The following is a 19,095-nucleotide window of genomic DNA, read 5'->3' on the forward strand; positions in this document are numbered from 1 at the left end:
ACTGATGTCTTGCAGCCCCCTCCTCCCATTCCTCTCACTGCCCCCACCAGGTACCTGCATCTGGGTGCCTCCCGTCTCCCACCCCCACCCTCCCCCAGCGCCCACCTTGATGTGGAAGGACGACAGAGAAACATTGGGCCTCCCGGTGGTGCAGCGGAAGCGGAGCTGCTGGTCAGCTGGGGGCTCGGGTTCAGGTCGGGGGTTCTGGCCAGGGCTCCCTGGCTGTGCGCCCGGCACCCCTCCCTCCCTCCTCTGGAAGGCTGTGCAGGTCAGGCCCACGTAGCTGTGCGGCTTGATGAGGTAGGCCTCCAATGCCACGTTCCTCGCATTCTGGGGACAGGGACCTTGTCATCCCACCATTTGAGATGGTGGCCTTCTGCTTGGGACTGCACATTCCCTCTCAATGGACCTACTCAGGCTGTAGTCCTCCCCTTCAATCCTCAGTCTTTTCAAAGCCACCTCTCTCTCTCTCTCTCTCTCTTTTTTTTTTTTTTTTAGAGGAACAGGTTCTTACTGTGTCACCCAGGCTGGAGTGCAGTGTCACAACCATAGCTCACTGCAGCCCACAAATCCTGGGCTGAAGTGATCCTGCTACCTCAGCCTCCTGAGTATCTGGGACTACAGGCATGCTACCATGCCCATCTAATTAAAAACATTTTTTTTTTTAGAGATAGGGTTTCACCATGTTGCCCAGACTAGTCTCAAACTCCAGGCCTTAAGTGATCCTCCCACCTTGGCCCCCAGAGTAGCTGGGACCACAGGCGCGTGCCAACACTCCTGGGTAATTTTTGTATTTTTTATAGAGACCAGGTCTCTCTTTGTTGCCCAGGCTGGTCTCCAACTCCTGGCCTCGGGAGATCCTCCTGCCTCGGCCTCCCAAAGTGCTGGGATTACAGGTGGAGCCACTGCACCCAGCCTCTTGCTCACCTCTTAACTATGCCAGTTCCGTTGCCCGACTCAGCTGTAGAGCAGGCTCCATGTCTCGCCCCTTTGCATCGCCCCAAGGGCCTAGCACAGTATCTTGCACATACAGACATACAGGATGCTCTACTGTGGTTATTGGATTGGAGCCCTCGCCTTCTCTCAGGGAACTTCCATTACTCTTCACTCAATCCCGAGTGCTGTCTGCCCTGCCACCAAGCCCTGCTCCCATCCCTTCTAATCCTTTCACACTCCCTCCTGCTTATTCCCGTCAGGCTGGCCCTTTGGCTCAGTTCCCCACCACGGAGTCTGGCATCACTTTTCCAGGGTCACCGGCCACCTCTCCTAAGCACTGCCCCTGACAACTTGGAAGTGAACCCCACGGCTCAGAACTTTGTCACGTCTGCTGCTCTTGCTAGCTGGGGCACAGCAGGTGCACGCCTGAGAGGGAGCGCCTCCCTCCTCTGTATGCCAGGGTCACCCCCAACGCTGACCCCCATTACCACCGAGATGTGCTGGGCATGAGGACTGAGGGCGGCACCCCCAATGCGCTCCAGGGCGCCCACGATGCGGCTGCAGGCCTTGTCCTCGCGCTGGGCCAGCCACAGCAGGTGCTCATCCACCAGCATCAGGTTGCTGGCCATGTCCACCATCACCTCTACCAGCTGGGGGGACAGGGGAGTTGCTGAGGGCAGGGGCGGGGCTTGGGAGCCAGGGGCTGGAGTGAGAGACAGGCTTGAGCAAATGAGGGATGGGGGCATTTTGCGAGTTCCCGAGGTCCAGCTGAGTCTCACCTCTTTGATCTGGTCGACATAACCCAAAAATTTCTGGATCATCTGAGCCACATAGACTACATCCATCATGTCTGAAAAGCTGGCAGCCTCAGCTGTGTACACGCGCAGCTGGTGAGCCAGCGTCAGCGCATTGGAAGCATTGATGGGCATCTGGAGATTGGGGGAAGACAGAGGATCATCCCGCCTGTTCCTTCTGCCCCTGAACTGCCCCTGGGGACCCTCTGCTCTGTACCAGTGCTCAGTGCCTGGGGACAGGAGTCCAGCCTACTTGCTGGGTCTCATCAAGCTAGGAGGGCCGGGGAGGCTGAGACCATCACTGCCCAAGGCCACCACTGCCAGCACCCCTGGTGTAAGGATAGTGGGACTCTGCTTTTGGTGGTGGTGAGTAAAGGGGCATGAGGTGTCCGGATGGGGACAGAGGACTTGTGCCCTTCCCCACTGTGGCCTCTGTGTCTGAATCCCTCGGCAGAGGGTGGCTAGAGGAGAGGAGCCGGCTCCTGGCTCTGCCTAGGCAGGGACGAGAGGCACAGCCCAGAGGCCCAGAGACCAGGTTCCCCTTGCTCATTAGGTTGGCTTCTCCCTTCCCTGTGCCCCCGAAGCAGAGCTGGTGGGGTGCCCCAGCCCCTCCTCACCAGCACGAAGGTGTACAGCACCCTGGTGATGTCGTTGGTGTAGAGACAGTGGGAGTAGTCCCCAGGCTCCCAGCGGCCAGCACGGTCACACCGGCGGGAGGCTCGGGTGCCCGGGGCACCTCCGCCCAGGGGCACTGAAGTGAAGGGGTACTGCAGGCAGGACTGGTAGGCTGTGATGCCAGCCAGAGTTCGGGGCCACCTGGGGGCAGAGGCAGGAAGTTGCCGATGAACCAGGCTTCTCAGAACAACAGCCCTTCTCCTGCCTTTAGAACTGTGAGGCCGGACTCCTGGGGGCCTTGGGGAGGGATCCAGGAGCGGGGTTCAGATCAGCCTTCCAGGGGTTCCCAAGTTCCACTCTCTTTGTTCTGACCGGGCTGTCTCAGGTGATAGGGGGCTGGACTTTAGAGTTCTGAGTTTAAATTCAAGTTCTGCCACTTATTTGCTATGGCTTAAGGCAAGGCATTTATCCTTTCTCGGAGTCAATGTTCTCAGCTGTACAGTGGGGAGAATAATAGCTTCCCTGCATAACAGAGAGGGTCACTGGGATCTTAAAAGGTGATACTCTTGGCCGGGCGCGGTGGCTCAAGCCTGTAATCCCAGCACTTTGGGAGGCCGAGACGGGCGGATTACGAGGTCAGGAGATCAAGACCATCCTGGCTAACACGGTGAAACCCCGTCTCTACCAAAAAAGACAAAAAACTAGCCGGGCAAGGTGGCGGGCACCTGTAGTCCCAGCTACCCGGGAGGCTGAGGCAGGAGAATGGCGGGAACCCGGGAGGCGGAGCTTGCAGTGAGCTGAGGTCCGGCCACTGCACTCCAGCCTGGGCGACAGAGCAAGACTCCGTCTCAAAAAAAAAAAAAGAAAAGAAAAAAGGTGATACTCTTTGTGGACGAGCTTTTGCAAACTCTGAATGTAAGGAAGCAAATAAAAGCCTTTTTGTGGCCAGGCACAGTGCTTGAGCCCAGGGGTTTGAGACCAGCCTGGGCAACAAAGTGAGACCTTGTCTCTACAGAAAGTAACACAATAAACTAGGCATAGTGGCTGCGCCTGTAGTCCCAGCTCCTCAGGAGGTGGAGGTGGGAGGATCGCTTGAGCCCAGGAATTCGAGACTGCAGTGAGATACGATTGTGCCACTGCACTGGAGCCTGGATGAAAGAGCAAGACCCTGTCTAAAAAAAAGTCACAGTGGCTCAAGCCTGTAATCCCAGAACTTCGGGAGGCCAAGGCAGGTGGATCACTTGAGGCCAGGAGTTCGAGACCAGCCTGGCCAATATAGTGAAACCCCATCTCTACTGAAAGTACAAAAATTAGCTGGGCGTGGTGGCACAGGCCTGAAACCCCAGCTACCGGGGAGGCTGAGGCAGCAAGATCATGCCATTGCACTTCAGTGTGAGACTCTGTCTCAAAAAAAAAAAAAAAGTCTTTTTGTGCAGCACATCTCAGATGGTAATTTTGTTTGTTTTTGAGATTGAGTCTCGCTCTTGTCGCCCAGGCTGGAGTGCAATGGCGCAATCTCAGCTCACTGCAATCTCTGCCTCCCAGGTTCAAGGGATTCTCCTGCCTTAGGCTCCTGAGTAGTTGGGATTACAGGCGCCCACCACCATGCCTGGCTAGTTTTTGTACTTTTTGGTAGAGACGGGGTTTTGCCATGTTGGTCAGGCTGGTCTCCTGACCTCAGGTGATCCGCCTGCCTTGGCCTCCCAAAGTGCTGGGATTGCAGGCATGAGCCACTGCGCCCCACCTCAGATGTAAGTTTATACATAAAGCCTATCTATTCGATAGCAAGGCTTCAGGCTGAATGACAAAAGGAAGACTTTTCTCCATCTTTAGGACCCAATGGAGACAGCGGATGGGGAAACTCTGGCCACCTGTGATGTCAGGGTGCAAGGGTGGGGTTGGGGGCTGGGCAGCCCTCTACAGGGCGGAGCAGGCCAAACCTGAAGTCCCCGCGGTTGTTGGCGACACGCTCGGCCGGGCAGTAGGAGGCAGAGGTCTCCAGCACCACGATCTCCACCTTCTTGCTGGCGTTGCCCTGGGCCGTGGACACGGTGCACTCCCACTCGCCTGAGGCCCACACGCCGATGTGAGACAGTGTCAGCTCACTGCGGATGGCAGGCGGAGCTGGCTCGTGAGTCATCCTTGGGCCCAGCCACGTCGCCCCCCCTCAGCACCATCTACGACACTAGCTGCAGGTCCTTTTTTCTTTGATGAAACAAGGGATGCAAGTACACACTCCTTTTATTCTGCTTGGCCTTATGATACTGTTTTTTTGAGCTTCGATTTTCCCCTCCTTATCATGGAGCCGATAATATCTCTCACAGATGGGAGCCACTCTATACAGTGTAAGAGCCCTAAAGAGATATCAAGTATCATCATTTTGTTCTATCAGATATTTATTTCTAGCCTCTATCCAGAACATTGATAACTTAGTCCAAGCTTTCCATAAATATACATGCACATTCTCCCGGGAACACATCTGGGTGCAACTGTTTTGTGGGGTACAGCAGGCCCCCCCATCCCCATGCTGAGGCCTGAGGAGGGGCAGAGCGGCTCCTACCTGGTGATGAAGGTGCAGTCGTGGATGAGGCTCTCGGCCAGGAGGATGCCCGCCTGCTCGTCACCCTCCACAGGGGCTCGGTTGTGGTACCAGCGGATACGGGTGTCATTGCCCAGGTAGCTGGCAGAGCACTGGAAGGGCAGCCGATCCCCCTGGAACACCACTTGGCGTAGGGACGGGATGAGATGGTGTGTGTGCAGCTCCAGGGCCCCCTCTGTGGGAGGAGACACCAGGCGTGAGGCCCGAGTGCACACGCGTGTGAGGCTGCATGTGTGAGCGAGAGTCCAGCAGGATGGGGTGGGACGGGGCGGGGCCTTCAGCCTGTAGCCTGCTCCAGCTGGGAAGGGAAAGGGGTCAAGAGAAAGTCTCCAGGGATAAGGGTAAAGGGGAGGGACAGGCAGTTTTTGGACAAAGAATGCTCCTTTCTTAGTACACATGTTACCCCAAGAGGTGGGGCCAGATGAAAACATGAACAAGCAGCCTCAAGGGGGCTTAGAAAAGCTGATGGAAGACGGACCCCGAGACACTGAAGGAAAAGGGATGCCCTGGAGAACATGCCCAGCACACAGTCATAGGCGGAGTGGGGAGAATAACACCGGCCCCGCCTCACGGGGAGGGTCACTGGGATAGTAAATGTGATTCTTTTTGTGGGAGAGCTGTTGCAAACCAGTCCCTTTTTGTGCTGGGCAGCACATCTCAGATAGTGATTTATACATAAAAATAGGGTATCCCTAAATGCCAGAGCAGGACTCAGCGCTGTGGTCTTTTGCAAACTGCAGTACAGAGGTAAAAATCTGTGGGTCTGAGGGGAGGCTCGTGTCTGGGCCCTGGGTTGGTGGAGAGGCAGGGTCCCTGGTAGATGTGTAGTCCGGGGGACTTGCTCACCGCAGCAGAGCTGGGCCTCCTGGAGGCTGCCCAGGGCCTGGGCATGCAGGGCGCTGGGGTAAGCACAGAGTGTGCGCTCCGACAGCTGCAGGGAGCGATTCTGGGCCCAGGGCAGCAGCCAGCGCAGGCGGCAGTCGCAGGTCAAGAACTCGGTGCCCAAGTCCCTGCAGGGTAGGCAGAGGGGTCACAGAGCAGAGCAGAGGGGGCGTGGGCTCATGAGTGGCCTGGGGCCCCAGGGAGGGACAGGGCTGGAGGGGTAGGAGGGGCAATCTCGGGTCTATGTGCGCCGTCTCTGCCCCGGGCCATCGCAGGAAGGTGATCATGGGGGCATTTCAGGCACTGTCTGCTGTGCCCACTCGTGAGGCCAGTCACAGTGGTCACGATGCTTATACATCCCTCCTGGGCAGAGGAAGGGACAGGGGTCTGGGTCCTTGCGCTAGGAAGAGATACTCACACAACCTTAAGGGCTGGCAGCTCATCAAAGACCCCAGGTTGCAGACTGGAGAAGATGTTTCCAGATATGTTTCTGCAGGAGACAGGGGACAACTGAGATGGGGTCTTAGGGTCTCCATGGGCTGGCGGAGGGGAGCAGGTGCGATGTGGAAGGGTTGGGGGCCACCTTTTACTTCCTATGTGCTTCCTCCTTCTCCTCCCTCCCCACTTCTCATCCCATCACTTACAGTCGGAGAAGCCTGGGGAGGCCCCGGAAGGTCTCGGAGGTGAGACAGCCAATCCGGTTGTTGGAGAGATCTCTAGAGAGACACAGGCAACCTCAGCAAGTCGGCCACGCGGCAGCACGCGGGTCCACTTGTGAGGAACACATGGGTGGGGCCAGGGCTTGTGTTGGGGGGCGGGATGAGAAAAGAGATGAGTTTGGGGCCAGGGCCGCAGCTGGACTGGAAATGGCGGCTCCTTGGACCCCAGCCAAGGCACCTGAGTGGAAAAGAGGGGCAGGTGTGGGTGGGTGAGAGGAAGAGGGTGGGCATGGAGCAGGAGGGGTGACTTTCTCCCTCGGGAGGGGCATGCCACTCACAAGCGCTTCAGTTCCCCCAGGCCCAGGAAGGCGCCCGGCTGCACTGTGCTGATGATGTTGTTCCTCAGGTCCCTGCGGAGGCAAGCAGGCAAGCGCAGAGCCCTCACACCTCTCCCCGCTGGGGCCGCCCTGCTCCCCTCCCCGGGAGGGGTCCTCACTGCCACCGCGGTGCTGTTGCTGGGTTTCTCAGGGACTTGACTTCCTGCTAAACCTCTGCTCTCCTCAGCACTGGGTGGGAAGTGGGATTAAAGAACCACTCCTGATCAAGGCCATCCTGGCCAACATGGTGAAACCTCGTCTCTACTAAAAATACAAAAAAATAAAAAAGAAAAGAAAAAATAAACGAGCCGGGTGTGGCAGTGCGCACCTGTAGTCCCAGCGCACCTGTAGTCGCAGCTACTCGGAAGGCTGAGGCAGGAGAATTGCTTGAATCTGGGAGGCAGAGGCTGCAGGGAGCCAGGATTGCACCACTGCACTCCAGCCTGGGCGACACCTGTAGTCCCAGCTACTCGGGAGGCTGGTCAGAACGGAAGGAGGACGAAGAAGCCAAGAGATGGGATCAGAAGGGCCTCGGACAACATGGAGAACGCCCTGGACTGGGAGTTAGGAGGCCTCCTTTCCCACCCTGCCCCACCTCCAGGCTGCCCTGCGGGTTACCGGGGTTGCCCTGGGAAGCATTTGAAAATAGGTGTCATAGTCTTTTGTAAATTGCTATATAAAGGGAGAAGCTTCCTGAGCCTGGCCTTTGTGGGCAGGGGAGGGGGCGCATGGGAGGGTAGTTTTTTGTTTTGTTTTGATTTTGAGGCAGGGTCTCTCTGTCACCCAGGCTGGAGTGCAGTGCTGTGATCATGGGCCATTGTAACCTCAAATTCCTGGGCCCAAGCCATCTTCCAACCTCTGCCTCCCAAGCAACTGGCACCACAGGTGTGCACCACCACACCCTGCTAATTAAAAAAAATTTTTTTTGTAGAGACAGGGTTCCACTATGTTACTCAGGCTGGTCTTGAACTCCTGGGCTCAAGTGATCCTCCCGCCTTGGCCTCCCAAAGTGCTGGGGTTACAGATGTGAGCCACCACGCTCGGCCAAGGGGGGTATTTTTTATGGCTATTTTATCCCTGCGCCCATCTCTGTCTGACAGGCGAGGAAACAGGTCAGGGGTGTAAGTCCTGTCCATCCTCCTCCTTCAGATGAGGAAGCCAGTGAGGTGACAGCTTGTTCAAGGTCCTCAGTCTTGTCTTCTCCATGGGTCTCCGCAGGAGCCCGCAGTGCTGAGAGACAGGATAGAAGGGGGCTCTGACCCCCCAGGGATCCCAGGGGCCAAGCCTGGCGTGGAGGAGTGAGCTGCAGGTGAGTCCACAGGCTTCCAGCCCCGAGTCTGTGGCTCAAACTCCATGACGGCCATGGCACAACTCTCTGCCCCCTTCGTCACCTGCCCCCGGGGCTGCAGGGACAGTGCTGAGGAGACAGTACCCACCCACAGGGGACCTGCCTGCCCTAACCCCAAACCTGCCAGGGCAGCCTCCTGGGCTCTTGGGCCAGGCAGGACCACAGAAGACCAAGGTGGGTGCCTGCTCAGTGGCCTTCTCCCTCACCCTGCACAGCCAGGGACAGGTGCCTAGAAGGCACGGTGAGCGGGGCCAGTTGCCCACCTACTCAAAGGCCAGCCGGCTCTTTCCTGAGCTAAACCAGGACGGGTTTCAGGCCCCATAGAGCTTACGAGGCTCACAGCCCAGCCGGCCTCCCTGTCCTGGGTCTGAGATGGAGGCAGTGGCCTCTTGGCTCCCACCCAGTGGCAGGAGATTGTGAGGCGGCAGGCAAGGCTGGGTGGACCCCCGGAGCAGGAAAGGCTGGGTGGACCCCTGGAGCAGGCAAGGGTGAGGGACTCCTGTCTGAAGGTCTGTGGCGGGAAGACAGGAGATCCATAGAGATGTCTGGGGCCCACCTGCTTTCCCAGGCTCTGCCACCCCTCAGCCCAGATGGAGGAGGGGGTCGGGGTTGGGGCTGAGGGGACTCTTGGCCCTGCCACCCCTCAGCCCAGACGGAGGAGGGGGTCAGGGGTAGGGGGCTGAGGAGGCTCTTGGCGCTGCCCACCACAGCCTCATCGATGTCTCTGGGCAGGAGGGGGTTAACCAAGCCGGCTACCCGCTGGGAAGAGAGGAAATGGGTGTTCTGGACGGGGAGATACTGTCCCACCAGGGGGCCTGTTTGTGCACTGAGGGACAGAAACACCGTGCACAGCCCTTCCCACGGCCAGGGGAGCCCTCACCCTTAGCTCCTTCCCACAAGAAGGACTTGAAGGACTCAGACGGCCTCCATGACCCCAAGTCCCTGGAGAAGGAAGGGAAGGGGCCACCAGAAGGGGCCAGTTCCCTAGAGGAGGGATGGCCTCCACGCTGGGGTGTGCTGGGAGGTGCCCCCAGTGGGGCGCATGTAGGGATTGTGCCAGGACACTGACCCTAGGCCCCTGGCCGAGGGAGAGGGATACAGGATAAGAATCCTGGCTGCCAAGGGGTGCCTCTCCGGCCCAGCCCCCACCGTTTGCCGCCAGACCCCATCCTCACCGCCGGCCCCACTCCGGGGCTGTCCCAGCATGTGCCCTCTGGCCCCTGTTGGGGTCTGGCCATTCTCAGGGCTCAGCCTCCCACCCCCACGTGGGGGACGGGCAGAGGGAAACACATTCCTCATTGTGTCACTTCCCTTCATGGGCTGCCAAGGGGCTTAGGCACAGCCCCCCTTCCCTCCCCACTCACTTGTGTTTATTCTCATTTCCTCCTTGGCCCCCCTTGAAAGCCCCCACCCGCCTGCCCCACTGATGCTCTGCAGATGGGAGCAAGGCGGCGCCCAGGCCCCAGCCCCTCTTCCTGCCCTCGATTTCCTGCAGCCCAGCCATGCTGGGGCCTTGGAGAGGGCACCTCCATCTCCACGGAGGGTGGGCATGCCTTCTCCCTTGCCTTGAGCCTGCCTGGGGAGGAGCCTCGGGGTGACCAAGGCAGGCCCCAGGAGTGCCCTTGGGAGCTGGCCTGTCTCGGCTCCCTGGGCTGAGCTCTAAGAGCCTGAAGGACCCATGGGAAACCGATGCTGCCTGGTCCCTCTGGGTAAGAAGCTGTGTCTTCCCTCGGAGCGGGAGAAATGCTACCACAAGACTTGGACATTTTTGGGACCTGCAAGGTTCCTACAGATTGATTGTTTTGAGCCTTTCTTGCTTAGCACATCCCTTTGAAGATCTGTGAAGGCCATGAACTTCTACCCAAGAAAAACTCACCATACCCATCACTGTGCATACAATTTCCAGAGGGGTGTAGAGCCCAGGTTAAGAAGCCCCGGCTGGGCGTGGTGGCTCACGCCTGTAATCCCAGCACTTTGGGAGGCCGAGGTGGGCAGATCACCTGAGGTCAGGAGTTCGAGACCAGCCTGGCCAACATGGTGAAACCCCGTCTCTACTAAAAATAAAAAAATAAAAAATAAAAATTAGCCAGGTGTGGTGGCAGGCACCTGTAATTCCAGCTACACAGGAGGCTGAGGCAGGAGAATTGCCTGAACCTGGGAGGTGGAGGTTGCAGTGAGCTGAGATCTCGCCACTGCTGCACTCCAGCCTGGACGACAGAGTGAGACTCTTAAAAAAAAAAATGATAGAAGTCATTTGTTGGATGGTCTGATCGGATCCCTCCGTTTCTCAGGTGAAGCTATAGTAGCTTGTGAAAGCATGCACAGATATGCTCCCACAGAGCCCTGTTCTTGGAACCTGGGAAAGACGCAGGGTTTTTTTTTTTTTTTTTTTTTTTGAGACGGAGTCTGGCTCTGTCGCCCAGGCTGGAGTGCAGTGGCCGGAACTCAGCTCACCGCAAGCTCCGCCTCCCGGGTTCGCACCATTCTCCTGCCTCAGCCTCCCGAGTAGCTGGGACTACAGGCACCCGCCACCGCGCCCAGCTAGTTTTTTGTATTTTTAGTAGAGACGGGGTTTCACCGTGTTAGCCAGGATGGTCTCGATCTCCTGACCTCGTGATCCACCCGTCTCGGCCTCCCAAAGTGCTGGGATTACAGGCTTGAGCCACCGCGCCCGGCCTAGACGCAGGGTGTTGATGGCACTTCCCCTCCCTGCTACCCACTGCCCCTTGACTCCAGGCCACCCCCTCCCTGTATCTCTGTCAATATGCAGGAGGAGGATTCCCCTAAGGCTGATGTGGAGGGAGGATTCCTGAGAATAAATCATGCCCCATGCCCTTGTTGGGAAAACAGAGGCTTTGGGAGCTGAGTGTGTAAGAGTGAGTTTGTGAGCAGAAGCAATGAAAGGAGGAGGAGTAACGGATGAATAAAAGTTCAGAAAAAGCAAAACGGGGTGAAATAGGAAACAAAGCAAAGATTGTTAAGTTGGACTTAATAACAACTTAAACATTTTACACCTTTGGCCAGGTGCGGTGGCTCATGCCTGTAATCCCAGTACTTTGGGAGGCGGAGGTAGGTGGATCACCTAAGGTCAGGAGTTCGAGACCAGCCTGGCTAACATGTTGAAACCCTGTCTTTATTAAAAATACAAAAAAATTAGCCTGGCATGGTGGCGGAAGCCTTGTAATCTCAGCTACTCAGGAGGCTGAGGCAGGAGAATTGCTTGAACCCGGGAGGTGGAGGTTACAATGAGCCAAGATCACACCATTGCACTCCAGTCTGGGCAACAGGAGCAAAACTCCTCTCAAAAAAAAAAAAAAAAAAAAAAAAAAAATTGCATCTTAAAGGATACCATCAAGAAAGTGAAAGAGAACACAGAATGAGAGAAAATATTTGCAAATCAGATCTGATAAGGGATGTCTATCTAGAATACATACAGGATTTGTACAACTCAATAGCAAAAAGACAAATAACCCAGTTGAAAAAAATGGGCAAAGGATCTGAATAGACATTTTATCCAAGAAGACACACAAATGGCCAATAAGGCCATGCAAAGATGCTCAACATCACCAGCAGTAAGGGAAATGCAAATCAAAGCCACTTTACACCTACTAAGACAGCTATAATAAAAAAGAGGGACTCCAGCAAATGTTGATGACAATGTGGAGAAACTGGAACCCTTGCAAATTATTGGTGGGAATGTAAAATGGTGCAGACACTTTGGAAAACAGTTTCACATTTGGGTTACCATATGACCCAGAAATTCCACTCCTAGGTATATATCCAAGAGAAATACACAAACATCCACACAATAACCCATAGCTGAATGCTCACAGCAGCATTGTGCATAGTGGCAAAAAGTAGAAACTGGCCACATGTGGTAGCTCAAGCCAGTAATCCCAGCACTTTGGGAGGCTAAGGCAGGAGGATCACTTGAGACCAGGAGTTCGAGACCAGCCTGAGCAACACAGTGAGACTCCTATCTCTACCAAAACAAATTGGCCAGGCATGGTAGTGCATGCCTGTAGTCCCAGCTACTCAGGAGGCTGAAGCAGGAGAATTGTTTGAGCCCAGGAAGTCAAGGCTGCAGTTAGCCATGATCATGCCACTGCACTCTAGCACTCTAGCCTAGGTGCCAGAGTGAGATCCTGTCTGTCCAAAAAAAAAAAAAAAAAAAAAAAGGCTGGGCGCGGTGGCTCACACATGTAATCCCAGCACTTTGGGAGGCCAAGGCGGGCGGATCATGAGGTCAGGAGTTCGAGACCAACATGGTGAAATCCCATCTGTACTAAAAAATACAAAAATTAGCTGGGCCTGGTGGTGTGCGCCTGTAATCCCAGCTACTCAGGCGTCTGAGGCAGGAGAATTGCTTGAACTCGGGAGGAGGAGGTTGCAGCAAGCTGAGATCGTGCTGCTGCACTTCAGACTGGGCAACAGAGTGAGACTCCATCTCAAAAAAAAAAGTAGTATTCACCCAAATATTCAAGAGATGAAGGGATAAACAAAATGTGGTGTAGTCGTACAATGGAATATTATCTGGCCATTAAAAGGAATGAAGTACTGATATGTGCTATAACATGGGTGAACCCTGAAAGTACCATGCTGAAAGAATCGAGTTATGAAAGATCACCTATTGCATGATTTCATTTATCTAAAATGTCCAGAACAGGCAGATTTGGAGATCTATAGACAGAAAGCAGATTAGTGGTTGCTTGGGCCTGGGGAAGAGCGGGTGGAGGAATAAGGAGTGACTGTTAATGATTCAAGGTTTCTTTTGTGGATGATGAAAATGTTCTAAAATTAGATTATGGTGATTACACAATTCTGTAAAATATACTAGAAACCACTGGATTGCACACTTTTTTTTAAACGGGTGAACTTTTATGGCACATAAATTATATCTCACTAGAGCCATTAAAGAGCATGTGAGTTTTTATGACCATGTCTGTGTGTGTGTGTGTGTGTGTGTGTGTGTGTGTGTGTGTGCGCGCGCGCGCACCCACATACAGGCAGGGTGGGGTGGTAGAGAGTCAGCTCCCTCTGGCCCTCACAGACCTCCCTGCTTGTGGGTTTGAAAACCAAATTATAGGTTTGGAGGCCACAAAGCAGCCTTCCCTGGGCCTACAAGACTTCCAGGGTTCACTAGAAAGTGGGGGCTGGCTGAGAAGTGGGCCAGGACACCCTGCAGGTATAGAAGTGTCTAGGGGAGGAAGGGAGAGGTTCTGGTCCCATCCTCCAGGTCTCTCTTGTCTCTGATCCAATCCACAGGTTATTTATTGAGCACGTACCCCATGCCAGGCACGGGGGCTACTATGGCCAACAAGCAGGCTGTCCCTGAACCTATCAGCCTCCCCTCCTGGGCCTCAGTGGTGCCGGAGTCCAGGCAGCTTCTCTGCGGCATTCCTCCCCGGTGTTGTTGGGGATGGGAAGAGGGGGGAGGGACAGAGCCCCGCAGCCTTACCCTTGGCTCCGCCCATAGATTAATGGAAGCCACCTGGCGTGGGGCGAGCCGCGCTCCACCCCCAGGCCCCCACTTTCCTTCGTTCCCATGAGCATCTGCTTCTAATGAGCGCCTCAGCACCCCTGCATACCAGCCCCCGGGGCTCATTAATCTCATTAAGTAATGACAAATCATCCCAGGGCTGACCGGGCTCCCCTCCCCAGCCTCTTTCCTTTAGCCATGCACAAGCCTCTGGGGGCCGGTGTCCACACCGACCCACACGCTGGCAGGCATGCAGTCTCACTCCCTTGGCTCTCTTGGGGCTGTCTGCCCTGGGGCCGGCTTGGTCCCTGGTCTAGAGGCATCTTACTGTGACTGACACCCTCAGTCCAGAAAAGTCTTCCTGCGGCCTGCTCCCCATTGCATGTGCTTGGTGGGGGATCCCGGGGAATGAATCACCAGCTGTACTTGGAGCACGTATATTTTTCAGCTACACAATTGCCTGCTCAAGGCCGGGAACTCTAGGCAAATCTATGCAAATGACAGGCAGCCAGGGTAACATCTAGCAACTGGGAACTCTGCAGAGGGGAAGGGAACTGCCTGCCATGTACTGGAAGCCTGTGCTGCCGTGTGTTCTGTGTAAGGAACTCCTCCTCTGTTCCTGTAACAACTCCTCATAGCCCCATTTTCCAGGTGAGCAACCCGGGGCTGGGAGAGGCACTGGAAGGTAAAAGAAGGAGGGATGATTCCACTCCAAGCTGCTTTTCACACCAAATGGAGTCCAGTGCTCTTTCATCAGCTCCTCTCTGCCCCAAAATTCTTTCCTTTAAGAAACAGGCTTGGCCGTGCTGGAGGGTGGTGGGAGAGAGAGAGGGCTCAGAGGTGCAAGGCGGGGCTTCTGTACACTCCCTGGGCGGCCCAGGAGGTGTTTCTGCAGGGCTCTGTTTCCTGTCTTTTTTTCTTTTGGAGACGGCGTCTCACTCTGTCGCCCAGGCTGGAGTGTAGTGGTATGATCTCGGGCTCACTGCAACCTCCGCTCCCAGATTCAAGTGAGTCTCCTGCCTCAGCCTCCCAAGTAGCTGGAGTTACAGGCACTCGCCACCATGCCCTGCTAATTTTTTGTATTTTTAATACAGATGGGGTTTCACCGTGTTAACCAGGAGTGTCTCGATCTCCTGACCTCATGATCCACCTGACTTGGCCTCCCAAAGTGTTGGGATTACAGGCGTGAGCCACCGTGGCCAGCTCAGGTCTTCCTGTCTGTCCTACCTGGCTGATAAAGGTGTGTGCCCCCCATCTCCACCCCTACCCCCAACCTCTCTGGACCCAAGTCCTCCATACGATCATGTCTGACACATTCCCACTGGGCATCCGCTCTGTGGCCCCTTCCTTGCCCACCCTGCCCACGCTGGCCCCAGGATCCTGCACCACACAGATCTACTCCCAGCTCCTGTCTAACAAGGTGACCCCCTCACATACACACAGCCCATTTGCAAAGGCCCAAGGGGCTCTCAGCCAAGGAAGCCATGCAGGCACATTCTGCAACAGCCTAGACCTTCCGTTTCAGTTGACAGACTGGGCCCCAACCCTCCCACGGGACGTGCTGCTCATAGACTGTGGGATGTTAAGTTGCCATGGCCTCAGCCGCCCAAGCCTAGACATCTGAGTTTGACAGGACAGAGGGATCAGTGTTTCCTGAGCACCAACTACATGCCAGCCTGCAGAGTCTTATTCCTGATGAATAGGCCCTCAGTCTAGGGGTCATCTTGCCCACTGGCACCTAACCCTGGATGAGCATGAGAATTGCCTGTATAGCGTGTAAAAAATTCCCAGGCCCCATGGGATAGATGAATTAGAATCTCCAGGAGGGAGGCCCAGCATCTATATTACCCAAGGGCCCTCTCCTTCTGGGGGATAGTGGTTGTGATGGTTAGTTTTGTGTCAACTTGGCCAAGGCTATAATACCCAGTGGTTTAATCATACATGAATCTAGATGTCACTGTGCAGGTATTTTGTAGATGTGGTTGACATCTTCCATCAGCTGACCTCATATGAAGGAGATGCTCCTGTATGATGTGGGTGGGCCTCATCCAATCAGCTGAAGGCCTTAAGAGCAGACATTGAGGCTTCCTAGAGAAGAAATTCTGCCCCAAGACTGTAGTGTCTGCTCCTGCCTGACTTCTCAGACTGCTGGCCTGCCCTACTGATTTGGGGTCTGCCAGCCCCCATAACCATGTCAATCAATTCCTTTTTTAAAAAATGTCTTCGTGGCCAGATGCAGAGGCTCATGCCTGTAATTCCAGCACTTTGGGAGGCAGGCGGATCACTTGAGGTCAGGAGTTCGAGACCAGCCTGGCCAACATGGTGAAATCCCGGCTACTAAAAATACAAAAATTAGCCAGGTGTGGTGGCACGTGCCTGTAATCCCAGCTACTTGGGAGTCTGAGGCAGGAGAATTGCTTGAACCTGGGAGGTGGAGGTTGCAGTGAGCCAAGATCATGCCACTGCACTCCAGACTGGGTAACAGAGCGAGATTCTGTCTCAAAAAAGAAAAAGGCCAGGCGCGGTGGCTCACACCTGTAATCCCAGCACTTTGGAAGGCCAAGGTGGGTGGATCACAAGGTCAAGAGATTGAGACCATCCTCATCCTAGCCAACATGGTGAAACACTGTCTCTACTAAATACAAAATACAAAAATTAGCTGGGCGTGGTGGCATGTGCCTGTAGTCCCAGCTACTTGGGAGGCTGAGGCAGGAGAATCGCTTAAACCTGGGAGATGGAGGTTGCACTGAGCCAAGATCATGCCACTGTACTCCAGCCTGGTGACAGAGTGAGACTCCATCTCAAAAAAAAAAAAAAGAAGTATTTGTATATATAAATACAGCAGTGATCAGTGACCATGTTGGAGACCCTGAGCTCCTCCAGCCCTGAACAAGCACCATCCCTGTCCTGCTGCCCACGGTGCACCCTTCTGCCTAGATGGCCCCTCCTCTGGAAAGCCTGGCCCTGTCACTGGGTTCTGTGATCATCTTCTCCCTATGGGCGCTGTGGGTGTCCCACACACATCCAAGGATCATAGAATTTTAGATCCATAATGCACATCCCGAATCACCCCGTCTACCCCAGCTCTTCTGACAATGAGGAATCAAAGGCCACCCCGGTGGCCACCCCGGCATCACACCCTACTTCTCTCCTGCCACATCCCCCTGGCTCGCTCTGCCAGCTCACACTGCCCTTCTGTTTCTCAGACTCCCCAGGCATTCCCTGAACCCAGGGGTCTTGGCAATGCCTGCTCTCTTCATCCTTCCTGAGAGCTCCAGGCTTCCTTTCTCGTCCCTTCAGGTCTCAGGCCCAGGCATGTCATCAGCAAGGCCTTCTTGACCTCACTGCATAAAATAGCACCCCTGGCCCTCTGGCTTTCTCTCCTCCTTACCCTGTCTTGTTTTTCTCTGCTGCATTTCGGCCTCCAGACACACCACACATCTATTTGCTATTTTCTGGGTCCTATCAGTAGAGGTAAGGGCCAGGAGGGCAGGCACCTGGTCTCCTGTGCTCACTCCCAATGCCTAGAACAGAGCCTGGTACATAGAAGGGCTCAGTGAGCACCTACAGAATGAATGGATGGGGTGACTAGCACAGAGCAGGAGCTGGGACTCAGCGTTTAGAATTCCCATTCTAGCGCTGCTCCTACATCGCACGACTTGGCATCAAGCCAGATGCCGCCCCTTGTGAGCTGCTGTTGCCCTCGTTCTTCTGATTGCCTGCCATGCTCAGGGTGTACTTGCTATGCAGCCTCTGGAGCCTTGGTGCTGGAGAAGGACAGGCCACCTTTTCATCTTCATCAGAAAAATGTGCTCTCATAAGACTGAAGGATGAGGAGACAGGAGCAAGGCTGAAGAAGGGGAGATGTCAGTGAGGCCACCAGGGGCTCTGAACAGCACCTTCTTGCTTGTGCTAAGGAGGAGGAGGAAGAGCCACTGCGGGAGGTGCCAGCCTGGGAGGGGCAGGGCAGGGGCTGAAGAGGCCACTGAGGCTTGCCTTCCTCCAAAGACCCCTGGAAGGACATCTGGTTTCCTGTGACTCAGCCCTCCAAGACCAAGCCTGGGCTAAGCAGAGGATGCAGAGCTCTCGAATGCTTCGCCACTTTCCCTCTTTGTTGACACCCAAGAGAACTTTTATTTTTATTTATTTATTTATTTAGAGACGGAGTCTTGCTCTGTCGCCCAGGCTGGAGTACAATGGCACAATCTCAGCTCACTGCAACCTCTGCCTCCCAGGTTCAAGCAATTCTCCCTGCCTCAGCCTCCTGAATAGCTGGGATTACAGGCACCCACCACCACGCCTGGCTAATTTTTGTATTTTTAGTAGAGAGAGGGTTTCCCCATGTTGGCCGGACTGGTCTCGAACTCCTGACCTCAGGTGATCCGCTGGCCTCGGCCTCCCAAAGTGCTGGGATTACAGGTGTGAGCCACCACGCCTGACCTATTTATTTATTTATTTAGAGAGACAGAGTCTCACTCTTTCGCCCAAGCTGGAGTGCAGTGGCACAATTATGGCTCACTGCAGCCTCAACTTCCCCAGCTCAAGCGATTCCCACCTCAGCCTCCCGAGTAGCTGGAACTATGGGTGCATACCACCATGCCTGACTAATTTAAAAAATTTTTTTCCTAGAGACCAGGTCTCATTATGTTGCCCAGACTGGTTTTGAGCTCCTGAGCTCAAGCAATCTGCCTGCCTCCCACAGCTTTGGAATTACTGGCATGAGCCACCATACCTGGCACCAAGGAGACTTTTAGGTAGCAGCTTGGTGGCAGCCCTTTCTCTGCATCAGGACCACTGTCTGTGAGCCACAGAGAAGATGGTCAGAGGGACCTGGGCATGGAGCTGTGTGCGACTCCACTCACTGTCACCATCCCAGGTCCCCTGCTATCCCCAGCTTGTCCCAGATTGGTAGACAGCCTGCTCTGCCTTTCTGCCCAAATACAGGATTTGTGCCTTCCCACTCCCAGGAGCCCAGCCAGGCCATCACTCTTTCCTCACAGCTTCAGGGGTTCAGGGCCAGAGGCTTTCCCTTCCACAGTGGAATGGGTGTCATGGAGGCTCCGTCACGAGACTGCTGTCATGGTGAGAGATCTCAATACCATGTCACATCCATACTGTGTCTCCATTACCTGTGAACACTTCTTTGGACTTTGCTGACACCTCCTTTGAACTTGACGGGAGCCCTAATCTATGTGTGTGTGTGTGTGTTTTGCTTTTTTTTTGAGACAGAGTCTTGCTTGGTCGCCCAGGCTGGAGTGCAGTGGTACGATCTTGGCTCACTGCAACCTCCACCTCCCGGGTTCAAGCGATTCTTCTGCCTCAGCCTCCTGAGCAGCTGGGACTACAGGCACGCACCACCATGCCCAGCTAATTTTTGTATTTTTAGTAGAGACGGGGTTTTACCAT

General features: G+C 55.0%; 1 protein-coding gene across 2 annotated transcripts in view; it reads right to left on the reverse strand.

Annotated features, from left to right (window-relative positions):
* The window catches only part of LOC105476579 (adhesion G protein-coupled receptor A2), a 46,882-nt gene that overhangs the window by 8,670 nt on the left and 19,117 nt on the right, over window positions 1-19,095 (reverse strand). Inside the window, exons 1-11 of one of the 2 annotated variants that reach the window (XM_011732670.3) lie at window positions 7,191-9,574; window positions 6,824-6,895; window positions 6,471-6,542; window positions 6,250-6,316; window positions 5,791-5,954; window positions 4,906-5,119; window positions 4,286-4,450; window positions 2,348-2,546; window positions 1,716-1,865; window positions 1,425-1,586; window positions 106-330 (exon numbers count right to left, since the gene is read on the reverse strand). In XM_011732670.3, the coding sequence (XP_011730972.2) occupies window positions 106-330; window positions 1,425-1,586; window positions 1,716-1,865; window positions 2,348-2,546; window positions 4,286-4,450; window positions 4,906-5,119; window positions 5,791-5,954; window positions 6,250-6,269 (1,299 nt within the window). In that variant the 5' untranslated portion in view covers window positions 6,270-6,316; window positions 6,471-6,542; window positions 6,824-6,895; window positions 7,191-9,574. Of the gene's footprint in view, window positions 1-105; window positions 331-1,424; window positions 1,587-1,715; window positions 1,866-2,347; window positions 2,547-4,285; window positions 4,451-4,905; window positions 5,120-5,790; window positions 5,955-6,244; window positions 6,317-6,470; window positions 6,543-6,823; window positions 6,896-7,190; window positions 9,575-19,095 lie in introns of those variants that run through there. The other variant, XM_011732668.3, reaches the window with a different exon arrangement.

The sequence above is a fragment of the Macaca nemestrina genome, chromosome 8 (genome assembly GCF_043159975.1).
Source record: "Macaca nemestrina isolate mMacNem1 chromosome 8, mMacNem.hap1, whole genome shotgun sequence".
Lineage (NCBI taxonomy): Eukaryota > Metazoa > Chordata > Mammalia > Primates > Cercopithecidae > Macaca > Macaca nemestrina.